Below are 17,171 nucleotides of genomic sequence, written 5' to 3'. Positions count from 1 at the left end.
ACATCACTTACTGCAATGGGAATTTAGTTAAGAGAACACTACAGAAGGAAAAAAGGTTACAAACAAAGTAAGAAAATATCACTGGATTGACAGAAGGAACAAATTGACTTTTTTTTCAACTTTGATTTGAAGGAGACCGCCAGTCCTGTCCTACTGGATCAAAAATTCAGAAAAGTTTAAAACTAGTATCAATCAGCACTTCTAATCTGCCTGGTGATCTAGGTATTTCCTTGTGAAACTTTTTCAATCAGAACTGAACAACAATCATGACTAGTGACAGTGTTTCCCTCAGGACGACAGGGCAGGAAGAACGGCCCCACGTTCTTTTTTTAGTAACTTGAACATGCACAGATTAACTGAACTGGAAAGGGTTCTGTGAGGCTTACAAGATCTTCTTGAACAATTAAGTGAAGAAGAGATACTTCAAAGGCCTGGCTTCTTAAGGATGATTGCCACAAAGAACAGTTTGATCAGAGATCCATCAGCACCTGCTATGTTATATACTTTCCTTCCAAGTCACAAGTTGGTGTGCAAAAATGGATGCTGGCACAGTTTCATCAGTGCAAAGTACATGGTGCCCCCTAGCAATACAAGACTCCAGCTGTACACATCATGGCAGGAGTGGACCTACAATTATGATCACCCACCAGAAGAGACCACTCAGACACAATTCAGAGATAGCTCTTTGCTCTCCACTATACTCTAGCTATGTCATTTTGTAACAGTTGAATATTTTTTTGCCACATGTTCGCAAACTTACAAGGAAACTGCACCATTTTAAATTTATTTCAGGCAAATCTGTGCTCTTCAGACAAAGCAGACATCATTTCATCCTGTCAGATTCTAATGCCTCATAAATGACACACTATTTTTAAGCACTTGCCAATTAACCCCTCTTCTTATTGACTTGAAATAGTTTGCAGTGATCGGTCTCAGCACCATTTCAGGTATAATATCAGTCTTCACAATTCCACAGCCACTTTTGAGATGATAGCACAGTCTCACTGTGACTAAGGACTGCAAAATCATGCTCCATGTAATTGAATCTAAAGATCTGACAACACCGACCTTATCAAGAAATGAAACTTTTGGCTGAGGTTCAAACCACGCACAAGAAATAAGCTCTAGCTGGTTGTTTGTAAACGTCATATAAAACCGTACTTATTCATTATTAACAACTTGTAAACTGAACACACTGCAGGTCCCAAACTGCTGCTGAGTTAAGTACTACTAAGTAAGATCATTTCATTTACATCTAATTCTAGAATCAATTTTGGCAGCACAACCGAGCATCCCTTTTCAGGATTATAAGGGTGTTATCGTAACAAGATAAACATTCTGACCGCATGCTAAAAACCGAGGGTAGAAGAAATGCTAGGGGCCGGATTAATTTTGTTAATACTCATATTGCTGATGGTCCCAGTGACAGCCCTACTTTAGTACAACATGTACACAAAAAGGATTCTAGGGAGAACCAGGACACTGGTATCCTACTTTTGTCATGATAAGGCCAGCAATGACAACACATGACACTGGTGAGCCATCTCCTTTATGATAAAACTGAATAGAAGGCTCCAAGCAAAATCCTGGGTAATATCAACACCAGGCTTTCACGAGCATCACAGTCAACTCAAATATCTGAAAGTAATAAAAATTCAGTAAGCAGCTTTTGTAAATAATCACAATTGCTCTGCAGCAGAATGATATTTTAGAAGGAGGCATGAAAAACCACAGGGCTTTTAAGACAAGATCGTTACACACCTTTCTTGTTCTTGCATACAACTTTCAGGATGCGGTTTCCAGGTCCACATTTTCCATGATCAGTCACACATATTCCTTCTGAAACAATCCACTCGTAACAAACTGGGTCTTCACAAGGAATAGATTCAATTAAATGCGGACAACCTGCCAGGGTGCCTACCGGATACACAATCACTTGCCTTTGTCTCATTCTAAAGCCTAGAAAGAGAGAAACTGAATTAACTGAACAATAGTAAAAATATTTATACCAGTAATCTAGCAGCAAGAGGACTATATAGGGCATCTGAAACTAGGGGACATAAAGACAAACAAGAGCACAACACTTACAAACTGAATTGGTTGGGATGGCACTTGGCTGTATGTGCCCGCAGTCCAGGCATACAAAATCTAATAGCGTGTAAAGAATTCCAACAATCCACATTTTTAACATTTCCTTTTCCCTTTCATCAACATTAGATAGAAACAGACTTGTCCAAACAGAGGAATTTGCCAGTGACACGTATATTAATTTAATAACAACATTAAAATAAAAAGAGAAACACGTAAGGAATTGAAGATATAAAGGACATCTATATTCTACCCGAGAATTCACTAATGAAAAGACTTGTTGTGAGACACAGCAGAGCAGTTTACTAAGAAATTAGTATTCTGCTTTATGAAGGTGTAAGGATTTCTGATACATAATGCATATCAGACCTCTTTGAAATGACATGCTATTAAATTGGAAGATTCAAATGTAAAGTGGAAGAAAAAGGTTAGAGAAATAATGAAAGAATTGATTACATAATCTACCTCCTTCTGAATAAAACCAAAAGTCATGTTGCTATATAAAATGCAGAACCTATACACGAGCATCTTTCAGCATGTTTTGTTATGTAAATGCCACAGGATTCTAAGAAAGGTAGAAAAAAGTATGTGGTGGTCTTTCCTACAACAGCCTCAGACACAGGGCAAACATGTAGCATTAGTGGAGGCCAAATGGAAATGCCTTGGCCACGAAACACAAAAGAAAATTAAAACAAAACATGTCAGAGAATATAACAGTCCAAACTTGTACCATTCTCAAATCAGCAACAAGAATCATTCAAAACAATTTAAATATGAAATGGCTTTGCAAATCTTTATATTTAACCCCATATTTTTATTATTTCTTTTTTTTAATTTGAAAAATTCTGGTCAGCTCCAATCGCCTCAAAACCTTATGCTGTTTTCAGAAAAGTGTAGTTTCCCAAAAATAATATTCGTTCCCTGACATAAACTGTCAACTTCTCAACTTAGAGCCTTAGGAAGGGCTCTGCAATGAATCTCACAGTGCTGCAGCAACAAACATGTACGCTAGTCAATTAAGATCCAGAGAGGTTAAATTATATTTGCATAGTCTTCTTCCAGAAATTTAATAAACCTGGAACAAGGAGAACAATCTCTTGGGTCAGCCTGACTCCAAGAAGGCGGGGCTGCAGGATACACCTTGGTCTTGACACCTTCCAACCTCATTCAAGCATTGCCCTCAAATCCAGGCATGCAGCAGGAATTCTGGGGGGGACCAGAGAGGGACAGCCTGGCACTATGAGGGCTGCATCTGCTGTCCCAAGAAATTAGCCTTTTCTAAAAGCTCAGTTCAGCATAAAAGGATCTAAATTGGACTGAGAATCTTAGATTTCTTTTTTCTTCTCCCAAGAATAACTGCAAAAAGCTTTTAAAAGTCATATTCCACTCTTGCATCCTATGTTAGATTAACTTAAAAAAAAATGTTAAGCTCCCAATGTAGAAGTTGATACCATTGCTTTTGCAATCTTATCTTAATATTCCATTGCCTGCATTAGGTCCCTCAGTGCTGAAAAAAAAAATATATATAAGAGCAGGCATTACCTCTTCTTCCGTGGTGGTCCTGGCAGTTCTCAGGAAGGCAGGGGCCCCACAATGACCAGGCAGACACCACGCACTCAGACGGGCACGGCAGGTCACACAGCTGGGAGGCAGAGGGCACAGGACCCTGGCACAGCTTCCCATCAACTGGTTTAGTAACTAAGAGAGAAAAAAAAAAAAGGAAAAAAGAAAAGCAGGGCTGTAACTTTGCCCTGAGCAACACACAGAGATCAAAACTTTACTGCTGGCCTTAGTTTGCCAGAATGCATAAAAATCCAGTGCTTTTTTTTTAGGGTCTTATCTCCCAGAGCAAAAAGTTAATCCTCTGTTCAGCAAGGCACATGATGTTTTATCTAAATCATCCACATTCAGCAGGCCAATTACGCTTAATAGTAAACAGGTGCTTTAATAATAAATTCAGCGCTGATTTTCTAACATGCCAGAGCAACAAACTGGAATCTAGTCACCTGCATTTATGGCCAAGAAGCCCTCTTTCCACCACACTGAAGAGAAAAACATATAAGAATGAAAAATACCAAAAGCTCATGCTGCAACTTTGAATTTTCTTCACCTACTTTCAATAAAACAGAGAATAACGCTCGGTTTCTTCTACGGAGAGATAAGCAGAAAGCATCTGGGAGGCAAGACATGAACTCGTGCCTGCACCCACGGCAGGCATGGACCTCTCGATCCAAGAAACAAGCTGACTCCAAACTCTGCCAAAGCACCAGTTTTGTTGATACTAACAGAAAGTCTGGAAAACTGATACCCTTTGTGTTTTTCTTTATCATAAGAGATTTCTACTTCCAACTAATCTTCTCGCCTTTTTATTTGGGGCAGAGGGAAGAAGGACAAGAAGGGGAAAGGCTGTTAAATCTGTCTTCTGAGTCATTACATAATATTGCATTTTAATTACATTATGGGCTGAATTTGGCTGTCTCTTTGGAAAAATCAATATCAAAGCAGTCTTTCAAAAGGCAAAGGCTTGTTTGAGTTTACACTGCCATGGTATAACCAAGACTTCATTAATTTTTCTAGCTGAGTTTATTTTATCTTCATTTTTATTTTTAATGTCTATTTTCCTTTGCTTACACACACAGAATCAACTTTAAAGGAATTTATAAAAACATGACCAATATATGAGTACTCTTTTATTTTTCTGATATTTTAACATTTTCTTTCAAATGAATCATTTGAAGAAAAGCACAACTTCAGTGCTCAAACTCCCAGTAAATTTTTATTTACACATCCTAAAGCTAAGACCTAGAACCAATATCAGTGCTTACAATTCCAGCTCATCAGAACAATGGCATTAAACAACAGCTGTGATTTAATTCTAACCTGAAAGATAATATGTTAACAAAAAAGACCATTTTCCAAATGATTGCTGAGACCCTGTAAGATCTTTAACACGTTCATTTACAGACCACAGCAAAGTAGCATAAATCCAATTCACCTGAATGCTAACACAGACAGACCTTTCCTAGAGACCTTGCAAGTGAAGCAACAGCCAGAATGAGGTAAACAGTACGGGTTTAAGGATAAGAGTGTTAATTTTACCAAGTGTCATTCATGGCTTAACCAGCCTTCCAGCATAAAACTTTGCAAAACTTCATTATTTCTGGGAGGTCACTTGAAGAAATGAAACAAAATAAATATGAGTGCATATGGTCAAGCCAAGGAATAAAGTCCAGTCCTACTGTGCTCGAACTCAAGGTACCATCATTAGCAATGGTTCTTTCCTTCTCATTGATTTTTAGATTGTTTATATATTGCAAATCCCTACCTTGCTGTCCCAGCCAACCATCTTCCTGCTCCTCTTCCTCCCTCAGGCTTGTGCCCTATTTAATTCTAGCACTGGAAACTCTTTTCCCAGGACCAACATCCTACTTGTCACTATAATAAGACTTCTTGTTTACTCACATCCTTAAGTAATTCTATATATTCTGTAAAATGTAAATCAGAAAATACACAGACTATTTTCATCAAATATCCAAAGATGTTCTAGGTCTGTGTTAGTTTAAACTCACTCTACGCTGACCACAATCCTCCAGTGAAAATCTTCAGGAATAAGACAAGAACAAAAAGCAATGAGCTGCATTAATAAATGCATCTACAGAACCACCCTTTTCCAAAACCAGCTAGATATGAAGAGCCATATTTTCCTGCACAAAATCCAGGGTAACTGTGTAGACCAGTGGGGTCCTCTTTAAAAGTTTCATCCCTTCTTCAGCCCTTTGATTTCCATCAGTTTTATTTAAAAGCTTGAGGTGATCTCCTATTGCTACTCTTTCATACTCTATTAAATACCTTTATTATTATTATTATTAAATATAAGGGTTTTTTTCCCATGAAATCTTTTAAATGCCAAATTTCTTACACACCACAGCCTCCAAAAAGGTATGGATGACCTGGCTATCAGGGGATGCCCTGTTCAGGTAAAAAAATCCCTCATGTTATACTTATGATAAAGGAATGCCAGTGCTAGGCTGGTCTTTACGTATCAAACAGCTTCCTGACTTTGCTCCATAACTGACCTTGCAATGGCATTTTCCTATATTCAATATTCATAAAAACTGCTCTTTGTGTTATTATTTTCCTTGGAAAAATATTAGCCATTTTTGGAGGGGGAAGGGGAAGGCAGAGGCCAGGTGAGGGAAGAGGGGAAGGCAATATCTCTGATTCAAATAGCAGCTTATTTATTACACTTGTTCTTACCTTTTAAAACCCTGTGTTGTTCTCAATCTATAGAACAAACTTGAAAAAGCAATCAAGCACTAATCTGGGAGCCTATGAAACATTGCACATTTCTATAGCTGTTATATTGGATCTATCCTTTATAAATGTTACTATAGCTGTTCCCAGCACCAGTGTCTGCCTCAAGTTTGAATTTTACTATTTGCTGTTATTTTCAGGTTATTGCTACCAGCAGGAGATAATAAATTGAGTTCTAAAGTATGTTGTTTCCCTATATATTTTTACTAAGGTAGTGATTTGGAGGAAGAGTAGAAAAGGAAATCAGCTCTGATATGATTATTTCCATAATGTAATTTTAAGCCAATAAATAAATTATCTGTGAATACAGTCATACAGACACATACTTGTAGGCACACATACCACCACTATGTTAAAAAGCAATGGTGACAAGACACAGGGAGAAATCTATAGAATGTCATTTGGTTGTAATGATTCCTTTCAAATGTAGTTTTTCAGCTGCCCAGGAGGTAAACACTCTTTTTTTTCCTGGACCTTAACTTCATTTCCTTTTTAACAATGAAGCAACAAGTATTTCTGATATTAAGACCTAAATGAGACATTTCTAAATATCACTAATGTATCTGGAATACAAGTAAAGGAATATCAGGACTGTCTTCTTCACACTGATGCAGCCATATTTTAGTCAATAATCAATTCTCAAGGCAATAAATCCAGATGGTTACTGTACCTTTTGGCAAAACTAAGCCAAATTAATGATTGCCAGTGTAGAAGAAAGTATTGGCATATCTTTGTAAAAGTTCCAACTGTCTTTGCCAGGACTCACACACCACTCGATCAATACAAAGGGAAATTACTTGAGAAAATCAAAGGGAATGAGTTGTGTTATAAAACCAGCTACATGTGTATAACATAATAAGGATAAACCAGTACCACATTTGTAAATAATTTCTCTAACCTGAAAGAAATGCTGTTATAACAAAGAAAAAAAACCTGAAAGATTAGACAAAGGCAAAATGGTGAACATAATTTAACTAAGCTGGAAGCAGTGCCAACCCCAGTCCAGCGCATCCCTCCATCAAAATGCCTAATGCACCCCATGCCTGATGGAAATGGTGCCTTTCTGCTTTTGAGAAGAATCAATTAGTTTGGAAGCCACAAGGCACAAAGTTGAAGTCCTATTTTCAATTAAAATCTATTTAATAGACAAGAAACAAAGTACAAATAGAAGGCTAATCACAGCATGAAAGAGGGTTAATAGCGGATTGCCAAGAGCAACAACAGTTTAATGTATTTCAGAACAATAAAATCCTTGCAATTTTATTAAAGTGACACAGACTATCAGCACTCCATGGAATAAAATGTTTCCCTGTGTCCATACACTCTGCTGTATAATAAGACCCTGATTCCAGCCAGGATATTGTGTTGTTTCACTACAGTAGAATTCATAGAGATTATCAACAGAAACCACAGATCTGGCAAGAATTCAGAGTGAACATCAGGCTTCCCACCAGCAGTCACACAATTGAGCAGAGCAGAGGTGATGAGTCATTAAGATTGTCCAGGAAAAACACTGGAGGCAGTAGAGATGCCAGGATGCCAGAGAAGGCAACAATGGGAAGGAAAAAGGGATTCTCCAGGATGTCTGAGCCTTGTTGGCTTTTATTGGAAAAGCCATCAGATGCTGGAAATCAGTGGGACAGACCACCAGCAAAGGTGAAAGAAGCCACATGGAAAATAGGGAAGAAAACCCAAATGTGGGAATATATTTCATGAAATCCTCCACTAAATTTAGTGTTCACTCAACAAGAAGGAGCACCAAGGAGCAGAAATTTCTTCTGCGAACGCCACATCCCTGCAGGAGTCCTGGCACCATGAGAAAAGCACCACAATGTGTCTGTGATACTTGGACGAGGTAAAGGTGGCCCAAAGCTAAGCTAGTGACATGCTAAGCTAGTCAACTCATTGCATGGCCATGCCAGCTCTGACCCTGAAAGCCACAGAGCTGCTCCACACATTGCTGGCCCAAGTTCACAAGCCAAATTTATCTTGAATGTCTCCTGTTCCAGGACAAGCCCAGCCACCATTGGCTTCCTTACCTCTCCCCAGTGTCCCAGTTTGTGGTGTAGCCTCGTACATAAAAATCTCTCCGAGTCAACTTTACCATTTGAATACAATGCAGGTCCCCAACCTCATAACACCAATGGGACAAAATTACTCTGAACAAACCGTCACTGTTTTGCATTAAATTAATCCAGTTCCAGTGACACGAAATAATGACAAAAATGCAAATGCAATTACAATCTTAACTTTCAAAGATAAAACCCTGAACTAAAATCTAGTATCTCATGTGATCTGACTGGACAGCATATTAGTTGCTGCATACCAAAGCCAGCTATAGAAATAAAAATATTTATAAAGGGCTAAATATTTCATGGTCCTATCTGTTGCCAAAAAAAAAGGCGTATTCTCTATAAGGCACCTTTTTAAGACACACTTCTTTCACTGTCAAAGTCTTTTTATACAATATTCTCTTCATCATTTCACTTTAATTAGTTTCCAGAAATGAAAGAACTGAAAATACTACATCTCTAAAAGACATTAGGGAAAATGTTTTTTCCCTAATGGATTCAAACTAAAATTTCTGAAATACACATTTAAACACTACTGTCAAGCACCGCAACGATCTGGATGAAATCATTTCCTCTTTTGCTTCTAAAGGGTTTCCATTGAAGAAGCCAGCTGTTACATATTTATTTTTCCATTATGTGAGCTGTATCTCATAAATTCTGCTCAGCATTTGGTGAGCTTACAGATCAATAACTCGGCATCCCAGCAATATAAATCTGATGCCGACTTGCCTGAATATATTTCACACTTCAGAGTTGTACTTCTCATCTTTTCAAGCCAGTTTGGTCATCTCGATGATAAATAACGAGTTTGGGATGAAGGGGGTAGGAGGTTCTTTCACCTGAGAACACGGTGTCTGTGATTCAGGTCAGTTAAGCCTGGGCTGGATACTCTGGTTACTGGACCATGAGCCAGTCGGACAAAGCTTTTTTCACACCACTGCTGATCATCAGTTCTCTGCCCCACTATGGCCCTACTCAAGTTTTCTCATTACTAATACACTCTAACCCATTCCTTTTAAATTTCATAAACCAGACAAGGACAACAGGATTTAAACGCCTAAGTCCCTAAATTCTAATTCCCATAGAGTAAATCAATCTTCGCAGTCCTGCAGCTTCGCAAGTATAAATTTGAAAAAAATAAATCCAACTGTGTGAATTTAATAGAGAGCTTGTACTCCACACGGGATTCATATTCATTCCAACAATGCATATGCCGTGCCAACTCCTATGGGCAGCTTATCTCCATCAACGCAGTATTTTCCTAGAGAATATGCAGGATGGTAACAGTCACAAATGACAAGAACTTACACAGCTAACTTATTGTTTCTAGTCAGACCTGGTGGCTCCCAGGACAGCCAGCACCCAAGGGGATGATGGCACGTTCAAACAGGACTCTCTGTTGGTATTTCTCCATTCCTGAAAGTACTTCCATAATTTATTGACCAGATGTAACACGTACCAATTTGAAACACTAATCCCCCAGAAGACATGCAGTGGATGAATCACATGCATCGTGATTCAGAGCAGAACAAAGAACTTGCAAGGAAAAGTGGCAGCCTTATTAGGAAACAGAGTGTACAGAACAAATAAGGCAAAAATGCATATTTCTGAGAAAAAAAAGACAAAAGGGAAGAAAGAAAGGGAAGAGAATAAATACAGAATAATACAGGATGCGAATTAAGGGAGTCCTCAAATTCATCTCTGTGCAACTCCAAAGAGGCACAAATTTCTGGACAACAACATGCAGTGCCAAAACATCTTCCATGTGGGAATTAAGAATAGTCTGAAAAGTTCACTCATCAAATCTGAAACAATTAGATATTTTTATCTATCAGAAGTAGGGAGGAAGCTCAATATTTTGTGGAAAACATGAAAGGATAAAGGCCACACTGAGACACATGTAAGTAGGACTCAAATGAAAGTGCAAGGGAGCACTTTCATTTTCAGACCATTTGGGGATTCTGTCAGTAAAGTGACTTGTAAGACAAAAATACATAAGGGAATGCACACAGGGATGGATCAGAAAGTAACCATTAGACTTAGTAAATACTCAAGTTACTTTTCAAGTCTTGAATTGTAAACAGACTAAAGGAGGTTTCGCTGCTACCGCTGGTGTCACACAAGCTTATTAAAAAAACCACAAAAATTGATGTAAAATGAATCAGGTGGAATTGCATCCTAAAAAATAAAGCAATAATGGGCATAGGCTGGTGAACTACAGTGGAATACAAAAGTAAAAAAAAATGTATCTACTAACAGACGAGGATTGAATATCTCTCAAAGGAAAGCAGATTATAAAAATAATAAAGACTTCTGTAAGAAATAGTTTTATAGGGTAATGCTAAAAGGTATCATAGAATGCTTTGGGTTGGAAGGGACCTTAAAGATCATCCAGTACCAATCCTCCTGACATGGGCAGGGACACCTCCCACTGGGCCACGATGCTCAAAGGCTCATCCAGCTTGCCCTTGAACACCTCCAGGGATGGGGCAGCCACAACTTCTCTGGGCATCCGTTTCCAGTGCCTCACCACCCTCACAAGAAAAAACCTTTTCCTAATATCTGATCTAAATCTACCCCTTGTCCTGTAACTGCACTCCCTGATAAAGAGCCCCTCCCCAGCTTTCCTGTAGCCCCCTTTCAGTCGTGGAAGGCTGCTATAAGGTCTCCCTGGAGCCTTCTATTCTCTAGGCTAAGCAAACCCAACTTTCTCAGCATGTCTTTGTATGGGAGGTGCTCCAGCCCTCCGGTTATTTTCAAGGCTCTCCTCTAGACTCTTTCTAACAAATACATGTCCTTCCTGTGATGAAGGATCTAAGGATAATGAAAGCACAACTACTTCACATACCTGCTACTGAAATTCAAGATCAAATAAAAATAAATATATTGAGACAAACATGATCGAGACACTCATTAAGCAAAAAGAAAAAAAAAACTGTAAACAGAACTTTAAAACCTTGTACTGGTATGAGAATTTAATGCGGATTTTCAGATGGAAAATAACAAAGATTAAGAAGATTGGAAACTGCAATGATTTGCCAGTGAGCTGGTAATAAGAGAAACGTTTATTAGCCAAGTTTACTATGCTGGGTAAATAATAAAGAAGATTCAAGGAAGAACAGCATTTCACAAAGGTCTTTTCAGTCCTATAATTAAAACTTAAGCAGACAGCCTCAAAAAAAAAATATAAAAATTCTGAAAGTGAGAGGTAAATTGGATCTCATTCAAAGAAGAAAAAAAGAAAAAACGTCAAGACATATAAGGCACAAATTTTACTAAAGAATGACAGGGCAGGCAGATCCCTAGTTAGAAAGCTACAGAAAAATATGGAGAGAACAGCAATCTCAGTCACTAGGGACAGCAGGTAACTAGTTCAGAGAAGAGAGGAAATGCTTCTGGAGAATTTTATGAAGGATGTCATCCCCCAGACTACTGACAAAAAGTTATAGTCTCTAGATAAATCCAAAAAGCAAAATGTAATTAGAAAACAAAAGGATACTCCCTGGCCTTCAGGATAGATGGCAAAGAATTCCTGTGGAAAAAGACTAAATGTAGAACCTCTTACGTTTATTATCTGTTTGAACATAAACACAGACACTATTTCCAAACTCTAACAGGAATTTTAATCCCCCCATTGTTGGACTTAGTTATTGTGATTGAGAGGACAGTTGTATTGCCAAAGACAGGGAGAGATTTCATAAACTGATCGTTGTACAGTATTCTCCAAATTTTTACCAAATGTCTCATTTGTTGGCACAATGGGAATTTTTAGTGATCTTCACCCAGATTAATTAAAATTTATTGTGGCTTTTTTTTTTGTGGGAAAATACATCTCAGATAAGCTTTTATAAAATCAACACTCACAGAATTCTTATCTCACTCTAGAAAAGCCCACTTACAAAAAAGAAAATGTGTCCCATGTCAGCAGTGTCCAGCTTTGAAAATAAGTTGAGGATCTGCATTTCTCCTTTGTTTAGAAGTTCCCATATGAGTGAACAGACTTACATGTTAAAAAGGAGGTATGAGAAAGGGTAACCACCTTGGTACCTACAGTTTACTCTACACACAGGACATCCAGGCAAAGGGAGTATCCTTAGATGAAGGGCAGAAAGGGCAGATTGGAGCTGTACCATATGTAGCTCACTTGCACAAAACGTAGCCCACAACATGCAAAACTTGTCTCCTCCTTAAATGCAACATCATATTAAACATGTACATTTGCTGCTTCCATCTCTGGATATCAAAAGAATAATGTTAAACTTGAAGAATACATGACCGCCTCTCTGTGAAAATTAAGCATTATAAATTTGAATGCCTTAAAATTCAATGAGATACTTAAAAAACACAAGGATCTGTTTAAAGCTAATTATGTTAAAGTTCAACCTAAATTATCAAAAGCCTAACAACTGGATATAGAAATGGATTCCTTGGACAGAATAGATAATATAAAAAACAGCACAGTCTCTTAAATTAGGTGCTTATGTACACAGAAACACAGATCCCTGAAAGACAGAACCCTTTCCACATTTACCAAGTGTTCCCTGCCAGCTTCATCCTGATTTAAGAATCCTAGGATGCAAGAATATTACAAAAAACTTCAAAGACTGGAAGACCTTCTGCCTCCAAATACTCATCACCCATGTTTAAAGTAAGGAATTCCTCCTTAATTCCTAAATAATATATAACTTCACTTGGATCAAGATAAGGACTTCTTAGGTCACCTCTTGGGGGAAAAGATATGAAATCTTACCAATGCATTTCTGAAAGTAATACCTGAGTGAAAGTTTCTATTTCCATTATCTTCAAGTTGGAATTTGTAATAAAAATATAGAAAGATTTCAGCAGACTTAACCTTCTGACTAACTGATATATAGGGACTGAAGAAAACAGGGGATCCCTTTCTAAATATACACATTTTAATAAAAGAAGAAATAGATAGGAAGAATAAGCAAATGAAAAATGAGAGAGAGATCCTCGGAGGATAAAAGAGCTTTGAGCGATGTGTATAAATACATCACAGATGGTACCTGTCTCCAACTAGGATTCAACATATTTTATCCAAGAATGCTGCTGGAGAGACTATGGGACAAAATCTTCTTTTGCATGTCATTGGGCCTATGTCCAAATTCTCGTTGGAAGTAACCAGAAGAATAACAACTGTGATGGATGATAATATCCTATTAGACTCGCTTGTTTGATTCTTGAATGATCCCTTAAAGGACACTCAAAAAGTGATGAAAGAAAAATTACTGTACTTTCAATGGCAGCAATTAGACTCTGTATTTTCTTACACATTGAAAGATTAACTTCCTCATCTCCTCCTCATGACTGAAAAAAATGGTACAATAAAATATGAGAAGCCCTAGTGATGAATAAAAGTATTCTATCAGTTCAGATTGCCAGAAGAGAGGCCAGAAATTGTGTCATTCCTTATTTATTCAAGGAACAAAAATGGACCAGCTAGTAATGAGAAACACTAAATATTACTGAATAGGGAGAGATAACAGGGAAGGCTTTCCCTCTTTCTCTTTGTATGTGACTATGTTGACAGCAGATGGGGGTCTCATTTTCTAAGGATTATTGTAAATCTGCACTGCTGCCTTGTCATAGCAGTAAGAATTTATCCCATGTATAATTGCTCTGCACATTTGGGTTTTTTTAGTTGCCTATATGATTTTGTTGTTGTTGTTTTAAAAAGGAAAGGATTAGAAATGTAAAAACAAGGCAGAAGTATCCTAGTGTTTTCTTTTTGTTGAGGGGAGAGCTTAGCGTTTTTAAGTTGAATTGAACTTCGAACAAGTGGAAAAGTTGCAAGTTATCACACACTGGTTATACAGCACCAACACTCTTATAAATTAAGTTGGTGTAAGGGTTTCAGATGCACTCCTCTAATTTGACTGAGCCATTTTCAATACTCACAAAGAAGTGTGAATGAAGTCAGTTGAAGCTGTCTGCTCACCAGCTTGCCACACATTGGCTGCATGGACCACAGAAGTGGTCAAGAAGTATAAAGACAGTCAATAAATGTTACACACCTCTCATCAACAGCACTTTCCTTGCTTTAAAGTCTTTTGTATCACATACTTGTGCAGAATAACAAAGAGGGGGTTTGTGTTGGGAGAGCAAGGTAGTGCCAGATGTTCCGGAGAGGTAAAGCAGTAAATATGCATGGACTAAGCAGAGATTAAAACATGTCTGGTTTTCTATAATCTCAGACTCTGCGTGGGATGCTAGGACACAATGGGCATCCAGGAAAGATTTGCTTTGCCTTTGTAGGAAAATAAATCTAAGATATCATATTGTGTTCTTATTATCTTACATCTCTGCTCAAAAACATATTCTGCAAGAGCACTACACAGAGTAAATAAAAAAAGCCTAAGATGAATTATTCATCACGTATCTGTACCTACTCATTATTTGTCTAAAAGAAAAATAAATCACTTCCAGGGTCCAAAAATCTTCAATCTGCTCAGAAGTTGTAACAACATTATTTTTGCTTTTCCTCTTCAAATCACAAGAAAGACTGTGTATCAATCTGAAGCAGAGGCTAAAGCCATATCTGGAATGGAGTGTGACATCTTTTTTTATACTCTAAACCAGTACTAAAACCACAAATAAATGGATTCAGCTACCAAGGGGATGTGCTACCTGATATACAAGAGAGGAAGAAAACAATCCCAAGCAAAATTTAGCTCTTTCATCCTTTGAAACCCTCCTATACCAGTACACCTACAGAACTGGCATTAGCCCACCCAGGAATGCTGAGACTCCTAGCAGTATCTCACAACCCTGAGAACCGTGCCCTCCTGCTCCCTCTGATGCTTCATTACACCTCTCTGTGTGAGCGTGGATACAATGAGGGCACTAGCTAGCCAAGGTCTACTCGTGACTGCATGTTATCTTTCTTTTTCCTCCTCCACCTCTCTTAGGTCTCCTTGGGCAAGACAACTCAGAACGACCCTACACATGTACCTTCCTTCAGTCGGTTCATCCCGATTTCTACGGTGATCTGGACGCAGTAGACCTCCCGGGTTTGTACGCCACCTCCACAAAGGCCTATGTGCTTGTTATGGTGAGGGTCCTGCTGGTCAAGGAGAAGAGACACTTGGCAAGCTTTCCATTCAGACGTCCTCCAGGCAAACCTTTGGAAATAAAAGAGACTAGGTAAAACAAGTTTTTGAAAAGACTATGGGTGAGGAAGTGCTACTTCTTTAGTTGACAAAATACAATTGGAGTAATATTTATAGCAGCACTTCCCAGCTAAAAATAGGCTATGTTTTGAAACATTTTGAATGTTCAGTTACAAAGGTTAAGTATTTGTTATTTATCAGGAGAACTTGTGTAAAATTTTTCACGTAGCACTAATCTGCAAAGTTAGAAACACTAAATTATCCTGACAAACCCTTTGAGCAGGGTGCAAAGAAGGAATAAAGATTAAGAGGTTCAATTAAGTGCGAAATCTAGTTTTCAAACATGGCTGAAACCACTAAAACACCTCTCCCTGCACAGAGCTGAACGCCTCACTCTGAAATGCACTTAATAGCTAAAACCCTACATATGTCAACAGAGATCCAAGCACCGAGTGGCTTTTCTACAGGTGACAGCTTTATAAATGCCTGGGGCACTACCAATTTCTTCAAGGGATTGCCTAACGTAACTCAGTTCTCTCACTGCAGTTTCCAGAAGCTGTGGTACACAGTAGGCTCTGGATGAAATATATTTCCATTCTGCATTCAGTTTACACCCGGTTTTCAAGGAAGGATAACGTTCTGGGGCAGAGATATGTAAATGCTGCACAGATAATCATCATTGGTGTGTACCAGCTTTAAAGCCAGGAAGAACTTATTGAAATTATAGGGAAGCTAGTATTAGGTATCAGTGGAAAGCAAATGTTATCTCCCCATCACATCTGAAAATGTAGAGCATATTTCTCATACAAGTTTCCACAGGCATAATTCATTTTGATTCACAGGTCATAGTACCAATAGTGTAAACAGGAACTCAAAGTTTTCCTTAGCTTCCCAAATGCAAATCTTGGGCAATATTGGTTTTATAACCAATCTGTTCACGCTTCTGCTGCTTTATTCCTTTGCTCCTCTGAATTTCATAGTTTACTTTTTCCAAACAATCTTTGGGTTTTGTCTAATGTAAACTACATAAAATAATTTTTCCTTCACCATTGAGACAGACGCTCTCTCTTCTTACAGTAGGTCCACGGCTGTTAAAACTATGTATGTTTGTTATCCTGCTGCCTCATCAGTGGAAGCTGAAGTGCAATGGGACACGTGCAAAAAAAGCTTTCCGTGTTGTAATTCCATGTATTCTCCACGCTGAGCCTCTGTTCCCTGACTACAGCTATGGCAAGAAAACATGCATCTCAAAATTACATGAAAAATAAATACAGTAGTTTGCCTGAGCACACATCAATGTGGTTTTTTTCCTTATTATACTGTAAATATGGGCATAAGAATGACTTCTAGCCACAAAGCACTTATGAATTTTGTAACATACTCATGGAAAGCATCTGTGAATACTGCCAATTACTTTTAATTTACAGATACTTTTCAGATGAGCTGTCGTGCTCTTTTAAAAAATATACAGTATCATGTGCAAATTTGGAAACAGAGGGTTTATTACCAACAGAGAAAACAATAAAAAATACACTTTTCATATGACAAGCATGAAATACCTGAACTC

At 38.1% G+C, this 17,171-nt stretch overlaps 1 protein-coding gene across 2 annotated transcripts in view; it reads right to left on the bottom strand.

Moving 5' to 3' along the window:
• The window catches only part of THSD7B (thrombospondin type 1 domain containing 7B), a 329,828-nt gene that overhangs the window by 180,123 nt on the left and 132,534 nt on the right, over positions 1-17,171 (bottom strand). For both annotated transcript variants that reach the window (XM_069861551.1, XM_069861552.1), the window contains exons 6-8: positions 15,447-15,616; positions 3,631-3,786; positions 1,762-1,959 (exon numbers count right to left, since the gene is read on the bottom strand). In XM_069861551.1, the coding sequence (XP_069717652.1) occupies positions 1,762-1,959; positions 3,631-3,786; positions 15,447-15,616 (524 nt within the window). The remainder of the gene's footprint in view (positions 1-1,761; positions 1,960-3,630; positions 3,787-15,446; positions 15,617-17,171) is intronic.

The sequence above is a fragment of the Phaenicophaeus curvirostris genome, chromosome 7, assembly GCF_032191515.1.
Source record: "Phaenicophaeus curvirostris isolate KB17595 chromosome 7, BPBGC_Pcur_1.0, whole genome shotgun sequence".
NCBI lineage: Eukaryota > Metazoa > Chordata > Aves > Cuculiformes > Cuculidae > Phaenicophaeus > Phaenicophaeus curvirostris.
Note: the sequence above shows the minus strand (reverse complement) of the source record. Positions and strands in the feature narration are given on the sequence as shown.